Here is a 13,582-nt window from a genome sequence, read left to right on the forward strand (position 1 = left end):
GTGTAGTTAATTGCTAAAAAATATGAATTTTACTGAGTTTCTTGAGTTTTGGCTGTCTCCTTAACATTTATTTTTCTTGTAGAAAATTGTCAGTGAGATCACATCAAATTATAACAGAGAACAACTATGGTTTGCAAACGAGGACCTGATCATTCAACTGCAAGCTAAAGCAAGAGGATTTTTAGTCAGGAAAAAATATAAAGAAAGAAAGGCATACCTCCAAGCCCAGGAGCCATCAGTGATAAAAATACAGGTAGAATGCATCTAGTATTGGATGACTAATAACCTAATGAAGAGTATTAACAAATACAGCACCTAGGTTTCCTCTTTATGTTTTCCAGCACTCCAACATCTCAGTACAGATAAGGTTTTCTTGTAAATGTGCAATTAATGGATGCAATTAAAGTTCTGTTAATAATTAAATCAGGGGTGGAATATAGCCTATGATGATAAAGTAGTTTTACCAGGCATAACTTAACAACCATCTTTAGTCTCTAAACTTGCCTTGCCAAAAACAAATACTGTTTTTCCAATGTGATATATATTCTATGTTGTACATTGAATAGCAAATGAAAAACAATCACTATATATTTTAGTAGCCAATATTGTACAATTTATTCCATTTGGAATAATGAAGTAGAAAACTAAAATAAAGCTTACTATAAATGATCATTAGAAAGCATGTTTGCTCCCATATTTTAATAGAACACACTTCAGTATACCTAAGAGCACAATATAGATTTTTATCTGGGGAAAAAAAAGTCCATTCTGAAATTTGCAAGTAAAAGAACAGAAAGCATGGCAACTTTGCTATGTTTAGAGAAGGTTTGGAATTAATTTGATATTAGCCATATTGCTAATACATCTTGTGTTTTAAATAAACAGGCATTTTGGAAAGGGTATAAACAAAAGAAAAATTATTCGGAAAGACTTCAAATGTTGCAGAGAAATGTTGCCTCTATTACCAAGGTAAATATATCTTGTACATAATGAATTACAAAGCTACTTCAGGGTGATGTATTCTTGTATTGTCCAGTGGCTATGGCCTAATAATCTCTCTGATTTCCCACATTTTAATTATGTACATCTTAATCGTTTCAACTACTTCTTTAAAAAAATCTATCGTAAATGTGACAAGTATTTGTAAAACCTTTGTAGTTGCCCAGTGAAGCATATGGGATGAAGTTACTGATGAAATGTCAAAGATCGGACAAATTGGGCAAGAGCAAGTTTAATTATTCCTGTTAGTTACTTTAAAAAAAGTAGACACCAGTCATCTGACTGCTTTTCATTGAGAATTTGTACAGTTGTGCAAATGGAACTATAGATACCTCATTTGAGATTTGAAACCAGAAGTGTTTTATTGGTCTTGGAGGCTGAAAGAAGAAAACTTGCACTGGCTTAAGGGCAATGAAGCTATTTCTTGTTCACATCTTAATGTCAGATGTGACAAATTAGAATAGAATAGAATAGAATAGAATAGAATAGAATAGAATAGAATAGAATACTTTATTGGCTAAGTGTGATTGGACACACAAGGAATTTGTTTTGATATAAATACTCTTCAGTATACATAAAGAAAAGGTACATTTGTTAAGAATCAAGAATCATAACGTACAACACTTAATGATAGTCATACGGTACAATCAACCATCAAATCATACTAGGAAACAGTCAATATAAATCATACGGATACAAGCAACAAAGTTACAGTCCTACAATCACAAGTGGGAAGGGATGGGTGATAAGGAGTGATGAGAAGATTAACAGTAATAGTAGTGTACACTTTGTAAATAGTTGCACAGTGTTGAGGGAATTACTATAAGCATATTCTATTCAAACTAATAAAAATAAGATTCTAATAAAAACTAACAATATGCTAAAAACAAAAATGTTTAAATATTGATCATGTAAATATTTCTTAATTTTTTAACTTTTAGATTCAGTCATGGGTCAAAATGTGGTTAGCAAGAAGAGCATACAAAGAACGGATACAATATTTCAAAGATCATGTAAGATTTTTCTCTCTTTTGTTCTCCTGTTTAATAGTTAATTGCTTACAACAAATTTCATATTATCCCTATGTCATAGGACAGAAGAAAGAGAAAATTAATAACACTATTATGAACACTATCTGTAATATACCCTGAGAATAACAGACAGATTTAATAGATAATCAGAGTTGGAAGGGACCTTGTAGGACATCTAGTCCAACCCCCCCGATCAAGTGGGAGACCCTACACCATTTTATGGCAGTCCAATCTCTTCTTGAAAGTCTCAAGTGATGGCGCTCCCACAACTTCCGAGGGCAAGCTGTTCTTTTTTGTTTTGTTTTGTTTTGTTGATCGTTCTCACTGTCAGAAAGTTTCTCCTTATTTACAAACTACGAAAGATATTTGCAGCCATTTCATTTCCTGGGTAACAATTTTAAACATACTATATATATTATGGTTTGGTGTTTTTTTTCAGAATGAAGAAATTGTGAAAATTCAAGCATTCCTTAAAGCAAACAAAGCTAGGGAAGATTACAGAATATTGAGTAAGTACTGAATAATATTTTCTGAATATACACTATATAAAGGAATTAGATGCCTTGTATATAACAAAATGAATGTTTCCAGCTCTAATTTTCCTTTTTATCTAATACTTGATAAAGACGTTGGTGTTCTAAAAGCTGCATAATCAGGATAATGGACTGTATAAGGGCCATCTTAGATAAACTTAGATTCAGACACGATATGGATAGTGCATTTCTCCAGCTGAATGGTGCCTTGTCTGTCCTGGAGGGGTATGTACATGCCCTAAAGAAGCAAGTTCATAGTTTAGGGTGGTCCTAGATCCATTACCATCACTAGAGGCGCATAGAGCACCATTTATTCATCAGCTGATTTCCCAACACCAAATCTACCTGAGACTACCTTGCAAAGTTGTTCATACTCAGTTATTCAATGTTTTTAATCTTTAAGCATGGCCTAGGGATCAAGTTACCCGAAGGAATATCTTCTTCCCTGTGTACCTACCCAGACTTAAGCTTATCTAATGAGGCCTTCCCTCAAGTCTCCTAAAGGAGAAGAGGTAGACCTCTACAATGGCAAGAGCTTTTTCTGCGATGTCATCCTATTTATGTAATTCCCTCCCCACAGAGACTTGAGTTAGGGGCACCCACATTAGTATCATTTGGGTGCCAAGTAAAAACATGTTTTATTTTCCCAGGTTTTTAAATGCTGTAATTTTTAATTTGTTTACTTCATTTATAGCTAGTTCTGCAAATCCTCCTTTGAATGTCTTGCGCAAATTTGCTTATCTCATGGATCAGAGTGATTTAGATTTCCAAGAAGAGCTAGAAGTTACAAGGCTAAGGGAAGAGGTGGTCACCAATATCCGATCTAGTCAACAGATGGAAAAAGATTTGAACTTAATGGATATTAAAATAGGATTGCTGGTTAAAAACAGAATAACTTTGCAGGTTAGTGAACATAATGTTTTTACAATTGTAGTAATTAAAATCAGGTTTGCTTTTTTTCTCTTCTTTTTATTACATGTTTTTATTTGACGTTTACCCTGTAAACTTGTGGCCTGGGACTTGATATCACCAAGTAGTCTCTGATTGAATATTAAAAATTCTCTGAAATAATTTTTATTATGTATTGTTTATGCTTATTAATATTGATTAATAATTTCCTGACAAGGGTAGTTGTGAGATCTCTCTGGTTTTCTGAAGAATTCCAGAAATAAATACATTTGTAAGAAAGACTGGAAACATTTCTACCTCTGCTTCTGGGTTCTTTTTCGTTAAAAGATGCAGGAATAGATGCACCTCTTGAGCAGCAATTCGTCTTGATCAATCACAAAAACAGAGATGTTATTTGAGTTTAAATAACTATCTAGAACAGGGGTCTTCAAACTTGACAGCTTTAAGACTTGTGGACTTCAACTCCCAGAATCCCTCCTCCAGTCATGTTAGCTCAGGAATTCTGGGAGTTGAAGTCCACAAGTCTTAAATTGATCTAGAATATTTATCGAATAAAGCCTCATTGTATGCATCTATCAGTGGACAAAATTTTGGTCTGGACTTTTAACTCCAAATAGTCAGTTTTAACTTTGCAGTCAATTTCTGAAGCAATCCAGATAACTGACATAATTTAGTTGTATCAGTTACATTATTAGTGTAATGGCAGAAATATAAATTGACATGGTTGACATAATTTCTTAAATTACATATCTACCCTGATTACATAATGAATGCACATCAATTACATCAATTTATAACCATTTGAATTTAATAGACATTCAGCTTCACCAGTCTGCCTGAGAATACCTGTCTTAGTTCCTGCCAAATTTCCTGCCATGAGGTTTTACATTTTTAACATTATTTTCTAACCGAAAATATTGTTGGAAGCAATTGGAAGCTAGCATACTGCAGAGAAGCATCTTCCACCATCCAGGCTTATTCACAAAGCCTCAATTGTATCTTGTAAATTTTCTTAAATAAGCACACTAAAACCAGAAGTTAATTGGAAAATATGCTAATGTCCCAAACTTTTTAAGTCCACTGCCCCCTTGGTGCTACAAACTCATCCTCGGTGCCCCCCACCCAGGGGTGGGATTCAAATTTCTGTGGGCATGGCCTAATTTGAGGGTGTGGCTTGCTGGTCATGTGACTGGGTGGGCGTGGCCAGGTGACTGGAAAACCAAATACAAGTGGTGCTCACTTAATGGCCAGTTGTTTTGCGAGTGTTCTAATTTATGACTGGCCTCCCCAGAGCTACTTGATCTGTTTTTGGAGTTTTGACAGCTTTAGATCAGGGGTCTAACTCCCACCCCTACCTGTGTGTGAGAGAAAGAGGGAGAGAGAGAGGTTGGATCAGATCTCTCTCTTTCTCTCTCCCACCAATGCCAAAAAGCCATTGTCAGTCAAAATTCATATTAGTGGTCTCCGGGATTTAAAATTATGAGTTTGGTGGTCCCTGAGGTCCAAAAGTTTGGTGATCCCTGATCTAAAGGGGTGAGCCTGAGAGAGGGAAAGAGAGAGAGAAAAGAACGAGAGAGAGAGAGAGAGAGGAAGAAAAGAGAAAAGAGAAAGAAAGAAAAAGGGACAGACAAAGAAGGGAGGATGGAAGGAAGGGACAGAAAGAAAAAGAAATAAAGAAGGAGGGAGGGAGGGAAAGATAATGAGGTATCTATTCTAGTCCAATCACCTGCTCCAGCAGTGTTAGAAAGGAGTGTGTGTGTTCTCCTTGTAATTTACCAGTACATTTTGGTTTTGCCTTGTTCAGAATTGGCACTTTAAAACATTGGGGAAAAGTAATTTTTTAGGGTGAAGATCTGGTCCAGTGGATCCTGTTTAAAGCCTCAACAAAGTGTGAGAGCTTCCTGATAGTCTTGACCATGTTTCGTCCACAAAACCTTTAATAGAAGCCAAAGATGTTTCAATGTGCTGGCAAAGATGTTTCAGTGTGGGAAAGAGCCTCAAATTTGACCTCATTCAATCTGATGCATCAGCTCTCTCTCTCTCTCTCTCTCTCTCTCTCTCTCTCTCTCTCTCCCTCTCCCTCTCCCTCTCCCTCTCCCTCTCCCTCTCCCTCTCCCTCTCCCTCCCTCCCAGACTGGCTTTGGTCTACTTTCCCGATGTGCCTGCGGGGCCGGCGCTTCGAACATGGATGGATGGAGAGAGAGAGAGAGAGGCAGGCAGGCAGATAGGTAGGTAGGTAGGTAGAAAGACAGGCAGGTAGGTAGGTAGGCAGGCAGGCAGGCAGGCAAACAGACCTTTTGGATGGATGGACGGACAGAATGCGACAGCAGCGGCACTTTGGGAAAGCGGTAGTGGCGGCTTTTCCCAACGTGCTGCTGCATTGGAGGCATGGGCTCCGGAGCGGTGCTACAGTCAATGGGTGAACCTGCAGGGCTGGTGCCTCGAATGCCCCCCTGCCACCTCTTAGTGTCCCCAAGGGGGCCGGCAGAGGGGTGCTTAGAGGCAGCAGGGGGGCGTTCAAGGCGCCGGCTGGCCGTGCAGGTTCACCTATTGACTAGCACCACTCCGGAACCGGCGCCTCCAATGAGGAAGTGCCGGCATGTTAAGTGCCGCCGTAACCGCATTCGATGCACCGCCCCCCTGCTGCCTTTTTGTGCCCCTCTGCTGCCTCCCTTGGGGACACTAAGAGATGGCAGGGGGGCGTTTGAGACACCGGCCAGCCCTGTAGGTTCACCCATTGACTAGCATCGCTCCGGAGCCGGCACCTCAATGGGTGAACTTGCAGGGCCGGCTGGCACCTCGAACACCGCCCACCGCCTCTTAGCACCCCTCTGCCAGCCCCCTTGGGGATGCTAAGAGGTGGCAGGGTGGTGCACCAAACGTGGTCACGGCGGCACATAACGTGCCACCACTTCCGCATTGGAGGCGCTGGCTCTGGAGCGTTACTACAGTCAATGGGTGAACCTACAGGGCCAGTGCCTGCCACCTCTAGCATCCCCAAGGGAGCCAGCAGAGGGGTGCTAAGAGGTGGCAGGGGGGTAGCGTGTTGAACGCGGCTGCGGCAGCATGTAACGTGCCACTGCTTCCACATTGGAGGCGCTGGCTCCAGAGCGATGCTACAGTCAATGAGTGAACCTGTAGGGCCAGCGCCTCGAATGCCCCCCTGCCGCCTCTTAGCGCCCCCCTGCTGGCCCCCTTGCCTCTTTGCGCCCCCCCAAGGCATCTCACCGCCTCCAGGGGACAGTACTGCCCACTTTGGGAACCACTATGCTAACCTGACAGGAGGAAAAATGGCAAAGTACTGGTAAGGGACAGTAACATTTTGTTAAATTGAGTATTTGTGTCGACTTGCACTTACAAGATATGTTAACTTTACAAATGGGCTCACCAAGTTCAAGTATAAAACCCAAGGGTTATTCTCTTCCCCTTGCCAAATTTTATTTAAATTCTCATAAAAAAGTATATTTCTGTTGCTGGGGCTCAGAGTCAAGCCATGCTCTAGTAGTCTAAGCACTGAAATTCTTCTTTTTCAGGTAAATTTTTCAGATAAATTTTTGTCATAGTGATTTTATTTTTGTAATTGATTAGATACTCATAACCATACTATGAACTTTTCTCAAAATGCTAAATTGAAATGAATTTGATTGTAATAGCAAACTTTAATTTCTACGAAATAATGACATTGGAAGTGTTGGCATGACTTTCATTTTTCAGGATGTTGTGTCACATAGCAAGAAGCTGAACAAAAAAAGCAAAAACCAGCTGCAAGAGATGGTAACTGGAGAAAAGCAAGGCATCAAAGGCTTGAGCAAAGAGAGGAGGAAAAAACTGGAAGCCTATCAACACTTGTTTTATCTTCTTCAGGTACGCAGTCAGTGACTGATGATTTATAATGCAGAGGATGATAGATGTCCTTTTTATTGGCTATGGCAGTTGCAGTTTTTGAAGCCAAACCAATTCAAATCAATTTGAACAAACCTCGTTATAATGTAATCCAACCGTGCAATCCTCTAAACACACACACACACACACACACACACACACACACACACACAGTGCAAATCAAACTTTGTTTTAATAGAACTGTTTCATACATGTTTCATCTTCTCTTTTTTTCTTGTGCTGGAGACTGCTCATTCTTGTATTTTCAAATACACATGCACATACATTCACTTACACAGCTATGTATAGCCATCGTTCCCTTTTACTTGCAGCTTTTAGAATCAATCCAGAATTGAAATACGACCTATTACAAAAATATTGTGAAGGCTGCATTCTTTTTTTCTCTAGTAAAAAACAGTGTGTTATATCTGAATCGTGTGCATTTAAGAGGTGCATAAACTCAGGCTCCATAGCTACTTGCAATCCTTTCATAAATCTGACAAATGGGAGTACTATTAAATGCATGGTAAATATATAATTAGCTTTTGACCTAGCCCGGGTGTCAGCAACCCATGGCTCTGAGCCACATGTGGCTCTTTGGACACTCTGCTGTGGCTTCCTGTCCCATCACTGGCTGGCCCAGCCCATTGCCCTCCCTCACCTGGCCTTAGAAGGTAATGGTTTCGGCAGGGGATGGAGAAGCGGCCAGGGCTGATTCTCCAGCACCTCACTCTTGCTGCTTGTTGGTGCTGGGCGTACCTCCAGGCCCTTGTTGGTGCTGGGCGTGCAACCAATGCCGGCCTTGCTAATACGAGGGCTGGCAGGGTGGGAGTGGGATCTGGGAAGAGGGGACGTCGGAAATTGTGACGGGCCTGCAGTGCCCAGCCACAGCTTTAAGAAGCTCAGGGCAGCAAGAAAAGGGGGCTGGCCCCACCAAATCTTGCACATCCACCCTGAGGATCAGACTCAGAGAAAGCACTCACTTGTCAGCTGGTCCCCCCAATGACTGACACTCTCTCTCTCTCTCTCTCTCTCTCTCTCTCTCTCTCTCTCTCTCTCTCTCTGTGTGTGTGTGTGAGAGAGAGAGAGAGAGAGAGAGAAAGCTCTCTTTGGGACTCTTGGCTATTCATTTCATGTGTTCTTTCTGCAAATCTGGGCTGGCTGAAGAATGATAACCAGCCATGGCAGAGGCTTCTCTTCGGGCAACCCTCCTCCTCCTCCTTGCGACCACCTGGCCGGAGCCTCTTGGCCAAGCCAAAGAGGGAAGCCCCTGCCGCGGCTGGCAATCATTCCTCAGCCAACCCAGATTTCAAAAAGGAAGAAATAAAATGAGTAGCCAAGAGGAGGGTCACCAGAGGAGGGTCGCTGGTTGTAGGAGAGAAGCTGCGTCCTGTTAATACTCGCAAGCAAGTGCCCACCCCGCCCCCCGCGCACCTTCGCTGCGCTTTGGTGCTCACTTGAGTAGGGTCTCCCTGCACATGCGCACCCTCTCAGTCTCACCACAGTGGAAGGATGGGGAGGAGAAAGGTTGCCCAAAGGGAAGCCTCTGCCATGGCTGGCGATTGGATTTCCAGAAAGAAAACATAAAAGGAGGAGAAGGAGGGAGGGAGGGAGAGAGACACACATGCACAGTGATACACGCACAGAGTGATACACACAGAGGGAGGGGAAGATAGGAAGAGGGACAGAGACACAGAGAGATAGAGGGGGAAGAGGGGAGAGAGAGGGAGAGAGATACAGAGAGAGGGGAAAAGAGGGGAGAGATACAGAGAGGGGGAGAGGGGAGATACAGAGGGAGGAGAGAGGTAGAGAGATACAGAGAGAGGGGAAAAGAGGGGGAGAGATACAGAGAGGGGGAGAGGGGAGATACAGAGGGGGGAGAGAGACATAGAGCCACAGAGAAGGTTTTTGTGGCTGGGTAGGTGTGGCTAAATCATGTGAGTGGGTGGGAGTGAGTAACATCAAGTTGGCCACGCCCACCCAAGTTGTGTTGCTCCCAGTGGGTTTTTTTCCATGGGAAAGGGGACCAAGTGGCTCTGAGTGTTTAAGGTTGCAGACCCCTGACCTAGCCCTTACCTTCTTTTCTTTGTCATGGTGCTTCCCACTTATAGCATATCACTGAAGGGCCAAGGGGTCATCACCCCACCCCGCCCAACACCACCCCAATGGTTACTCAGATATTTAATCAAGCAAGAGTTATTTCTTTCAATGACTGAGAAAAGGTCAAAAAGTAATGTTTTTAAAAAAAGAGATTTAATTACTTATGCAGTGAAAGAGAAAATTTGACTATCTACACTGAATCTAAGGTAATAAATATTATCATGTATCTGAAGAGTTTTGCTCTTATTGAAATGTATGTAACAAATCTACGTGTTATTATATTTAGTTCTGGCAATGATACACAGGTAGTCATCAACTTACAACCATGATTGGGACTGGAATTTCCATCACTAAGTGATGCAGTTGTAAAGTGTGGTATCATCTGACTGCATTGATTGATGACGGCAATCCTTAACTCCCCATTGCCATTGTTAAGTGACTTCTACCAGTCTTTAGCCAAGGATATGCCACAATTCAAGGCATTGCAGACTTGATCCCTCCCAGACCCAAGCCTCAGTACTTCTAGTGGAAGGGATTGTCTCCCCTTCAGCTCTCCCCTTCAATTCTCCCCAACCATCATGCACAGCCTTGGAAAGAAAGTTTTGTGGGGCCAGCAGATGCCTCACCAAAGGGCCATGCTGGGCATATTTGGTTAGCAGCAGGAGCAGAAAAGCTATAAAGGGCAACTCAGGCAGCAGGGGCTATGGAGTGCAGGGGCCAAAATGGAGATAGGCAGGTGGGCTGGCAAATGCTTGAATTTTAATCACATGAGGAGTGCTGCAATGACCATAACTTTGGGAAGTAGTCATAATCTGGTTTGTTCTAGTGCCATGATGGTGAACCTATGGCAAGAGTGCCACAGGTGGCACACATAGCCATGTGTGCAGGCATGCAAGCCCCAGCCAAACTTACCTGCACTGCGCAGGTAAATTTGAGGCCTTTTACGGCCTCCCAGAGGCTCAAGGAAAGCCTCTGCAGCCTTGGGAAGGCCGAAAAACGGGCCTTCCAGAAGTGACAAAACCAGGCCCATTTTTCGGCCTCCAAAGGCTGCAGAGGCTTTCCTCAATCCTCTGGGAGGCCAAAAAAGGTCCCAAACGGACCAAAAATCAGCTGGGAGGCGCGCGGATGCACAGTGCAGGTAAGGGGGGTGTTCCGTGTACATGCACGGGGGGCAGGGTACATTGCATTGTTGATGCCAGCACACACATGCTTTCGGCACATCACAACAAAAAGGTTCGCTATCATTGGGCTAGTGTTTAAAGTACCAGCTAGAAAGCAAGAGGTTGTGAATTCAAACCACGCTCTAGCCATGAAAGCCAGTGGATGACTTCGACCTAGTCAAGTTCAGCCCAACTTACTTCAGGGTTGTTGCGGAGAAAACAGGCGGAGGAAGGTGTGCTAGATATGATTGTCATGAGTTATTTGTAAAAATAAAGGTGGGATATAAATTAAATAAATATTTGTCCCCTGATTATAAGGTATAATGATTATAAGATAAGTGGTTGTATGTCGAGGACTAACACAAAGTGAAAAGACTGCTCAAGTGCTGCATTAGTTTAACACAATTTTATGTCAATAATGTAATTAATTTTGATTTCTAATCTAATGGTAACACTTTTGCAAGAGAATTTTCAATAATTGAAAAATACATGTGGATATTTCATTCTAATAACTCTTAATATTTCTTTACACAGACTAATCCAACTTATTTGGCAAAGCTCATCTTCCAGATGCCCCAGAACAAATCCACTAAATTTATGGATACAGTTATCTTCACACTATACAATTATGCTTCTAATCAACGAGAAGAATACTTACTTCTGAAGTTGTTTAAAACGGCTCTAGAAGAAGAAATAAAGTATGCATATTGGTTCCCTTCACTTTTTAATATTTGTTTGATAGGCACAATAGAGAAAAACCATGCTTTAAACTTGTGTAGGGAATATAATGGGTTTTTCATATAATGGGAAAGTAGGAAGTTGTTTCTCATTGCTCAACATAGGATGCTTGCATCACACTAAAGCAGTTTTAAGGATCAGGATGTAAGGTTCAGCGGAAATGATGTGAGTTACTTTAGTAGATCTACATTTATATTTCAAAATGTTCCTTCATCTAATTCTTGCATTAAATAGAATAATTTTGCTAAAATGTGATTCATAAAAAACTCACTACAGTACCAAAAATGCAGTTTTGATGTCTGAAGTCAAAGTATAAATGTTGCTAATTTTTTTTACTGCAGTTCTAAAGTAGATCAGATTCAGGACATTGTCACAGGAAATCCTACTGTCATAAAGATGGTGGTTAGCTTCAATCGAGGTGCACGAGGGCAGAATACATTGCGACAGCTATTGTCATCAGTGGTAAAGGACATAATGGATGACAAATCCCTAGTCATCAACACAAGTCCCGTGGAAGTGTACAAAGCATGGGTAAATCAGCTGGAAATGCAAACTGGAGAGGCCAGGTCAGTACGCAACAAAAGGATGAAACTGATTCTGATTTTTCAGTATCTGTAGGTGCTGTTGCAAAATTTGGGGTGAAAGAGGAGGATTTTGACAGAATAGATGACAAACGGGACAGGAAAAAAATCTTGGTTACTCATAACAACTGAAATTATGTGAATGGAATTCCAATATATTTGAAGAACCCTAGAGCGGGGAAGATTATATTAAAACACAGTAAATCAGTGTTTCCCAACCTCGGCAGCTTGAAGATAAGTTGACTTCAACTCCCAGAATTCCCCTACCAGGTTGACTGGGAATTGAAGTCCACCCATCTTCAAGCTGCCGAAGTTGAGAAACACTGCAGTAAATGCTTAGGAAGTCTATTTGGGGTTTTTCAACTTTAGTTTTCTTGGGGCTCTGAAAAAATAGTGACATTAAATTAATGTGATGATTTAAAATAGATTATATTTATTTAATTTCAAAAAGCGGGATAAAGAACAATCATGCAACACATTCAGAAACATTATAGCCATGCAATCTATGTAAGTACATAGAAAAGCAATATTTGATTTGATGGATTGATTATATGCTTTCAAATAGTGAAAGCATGACCACACTAATAGATCCAAGATGAAGTAAATTAAACCGGATGAAGTAAACTAAATCACCAAAACAATGGAGTACAAAATCTTTGGACATTTAAAAAACTACTGTTATCTGAATGAGAAGCTTAAAGACAGCAATACTTTTTATATACATTATGTATTTGATATTATTTCAAAATGTGGAACTTCATCTTTGCTATACTTGAAAGCTTCTCTGTTTCTGCTGATTGAGGCCCTTCTGCCCCAAAAGAGAGACTTTAAAAATATAATAATTTCATTCTTACTCATGTTTATACTTATACCTATTATCTTGTAAGCGATTGACAAATCAAAATAAATAAAATCAGAATAAATAAATAATTATAATCAGTTTAGCAAATTACATAAAATAGCTGAAGTGTAATTTTTTTAAATGTTCAATAAAATATTAATTCTTCTGTGTTCTGTAGATTATCATTTTCTTCCCTCTTTTTGTAGCAAATTACCCTATGATGTAACAACGGAACAAGCCTTGGCACATCCTGAAGTAATGAATCGACTAGAATCCTCAATTCAGAGTCTCAGAGCAGTAACTGATAAAGTCCTTGCCTCCATATTCTCATCTCTGAACTTAATGCCGTAAGTGCAGGAAACTCTGAGGAAGTTGGTGGAACTCTGAAATAAAAGGCAAACTTATTTTGTAATTCCTTAGTTGTTTTAATTTATAATGATATTTTACCAGCAGAGGGAAGTATTTACATTTCTATTACCAATCCCATTCTTTAGATTTGAAAAAACATTCATAATGTATTTTATTTTTACTTTTTGGATATATCATCCTATTTTGTTTATTTCTAAAATATTTAAATGCAATGTTTTCTTTTTCTTTTTGGGTTGACTTAAATATATTGTTTTTCATCCCAAGTTTCCACTTGTTTCCTTTTTCATCTGTTTTTGCATGTAGTTATGGATTGAGATATATAGCCAAAGTTCTGAAGAACTCACTTCATGAAAAATTCCCAGATGCAACAGAAGATGAGCTGTTAAAGGTAGATTTGCGAGGGTGATTCAACAGCTTCATTGTACTTTCTAAATATATG

At 40.6% G+C, this 13,582-nt stretch overlaps 1 protein-coding gene across 2 annotated transcripts in view; it reads left to right on the forward strand.

Moving 5' to 3' along the window:
• Positions 1–13,582, forward strand: part of IQGAP2 (IQ motif containing GTPase activating protein 2) — a 137,183-nt gene that overhangs the window by 108,208 nt on the left and 15,393 nt on the right. For both annotated transcript variants that reach the window (XM_026717844.2, XM_026717854.2), the window contains 10 exons: positions 83–253; positions 886–969; positions 1,941–2,012; positions 2,470–2,539; positions 3,258–3,466; positions 7,187–7,336; positions 11,149–11,312; positions 11,694–11,918; positions 12,981–13,121; positions 13,447–13,531. In XM_026717844.2, coding sequence (XP_026573629.1) covers positions 83–253; positions 886–969; positions 1,941–2,012; positions 2,470–2,539; positions 3,258–3,466; positions 7,187–7,336; positions 11,149–11,312; positions 11,694–11,918; positions 12,981–13,121; positions 13,447–13,531 — 1,371 coding nt within the window. The remainder of the gene's footprint in view (positions 1–82; positions 254–885; positions 970–1,940; positions 2,013–2,469; positions 2,540–3,257; positions 3,467–7,186; positions 7,337–11,148; positions 11,313–11,693; positions 11,919–12,980; positions 13,122–13,446; positions 13,532–13,582) is intronic.

The sequence above is a fragment of the Pseudonaja textilis genome, chromosome 2, assembly GCF_049901715.1.
Source record: "Pseudonaja textilis isolate UNSWEBS1 chromosome 2, rPseTex1.2, whole genome shotgun sequence".
NCBI classification, from domain to species: Eukaryota; Metazoa; Chordata; class Lepidosauria; order Squamata; family Elapidae; genus Pseudonaja; species Pseudonaja textilis.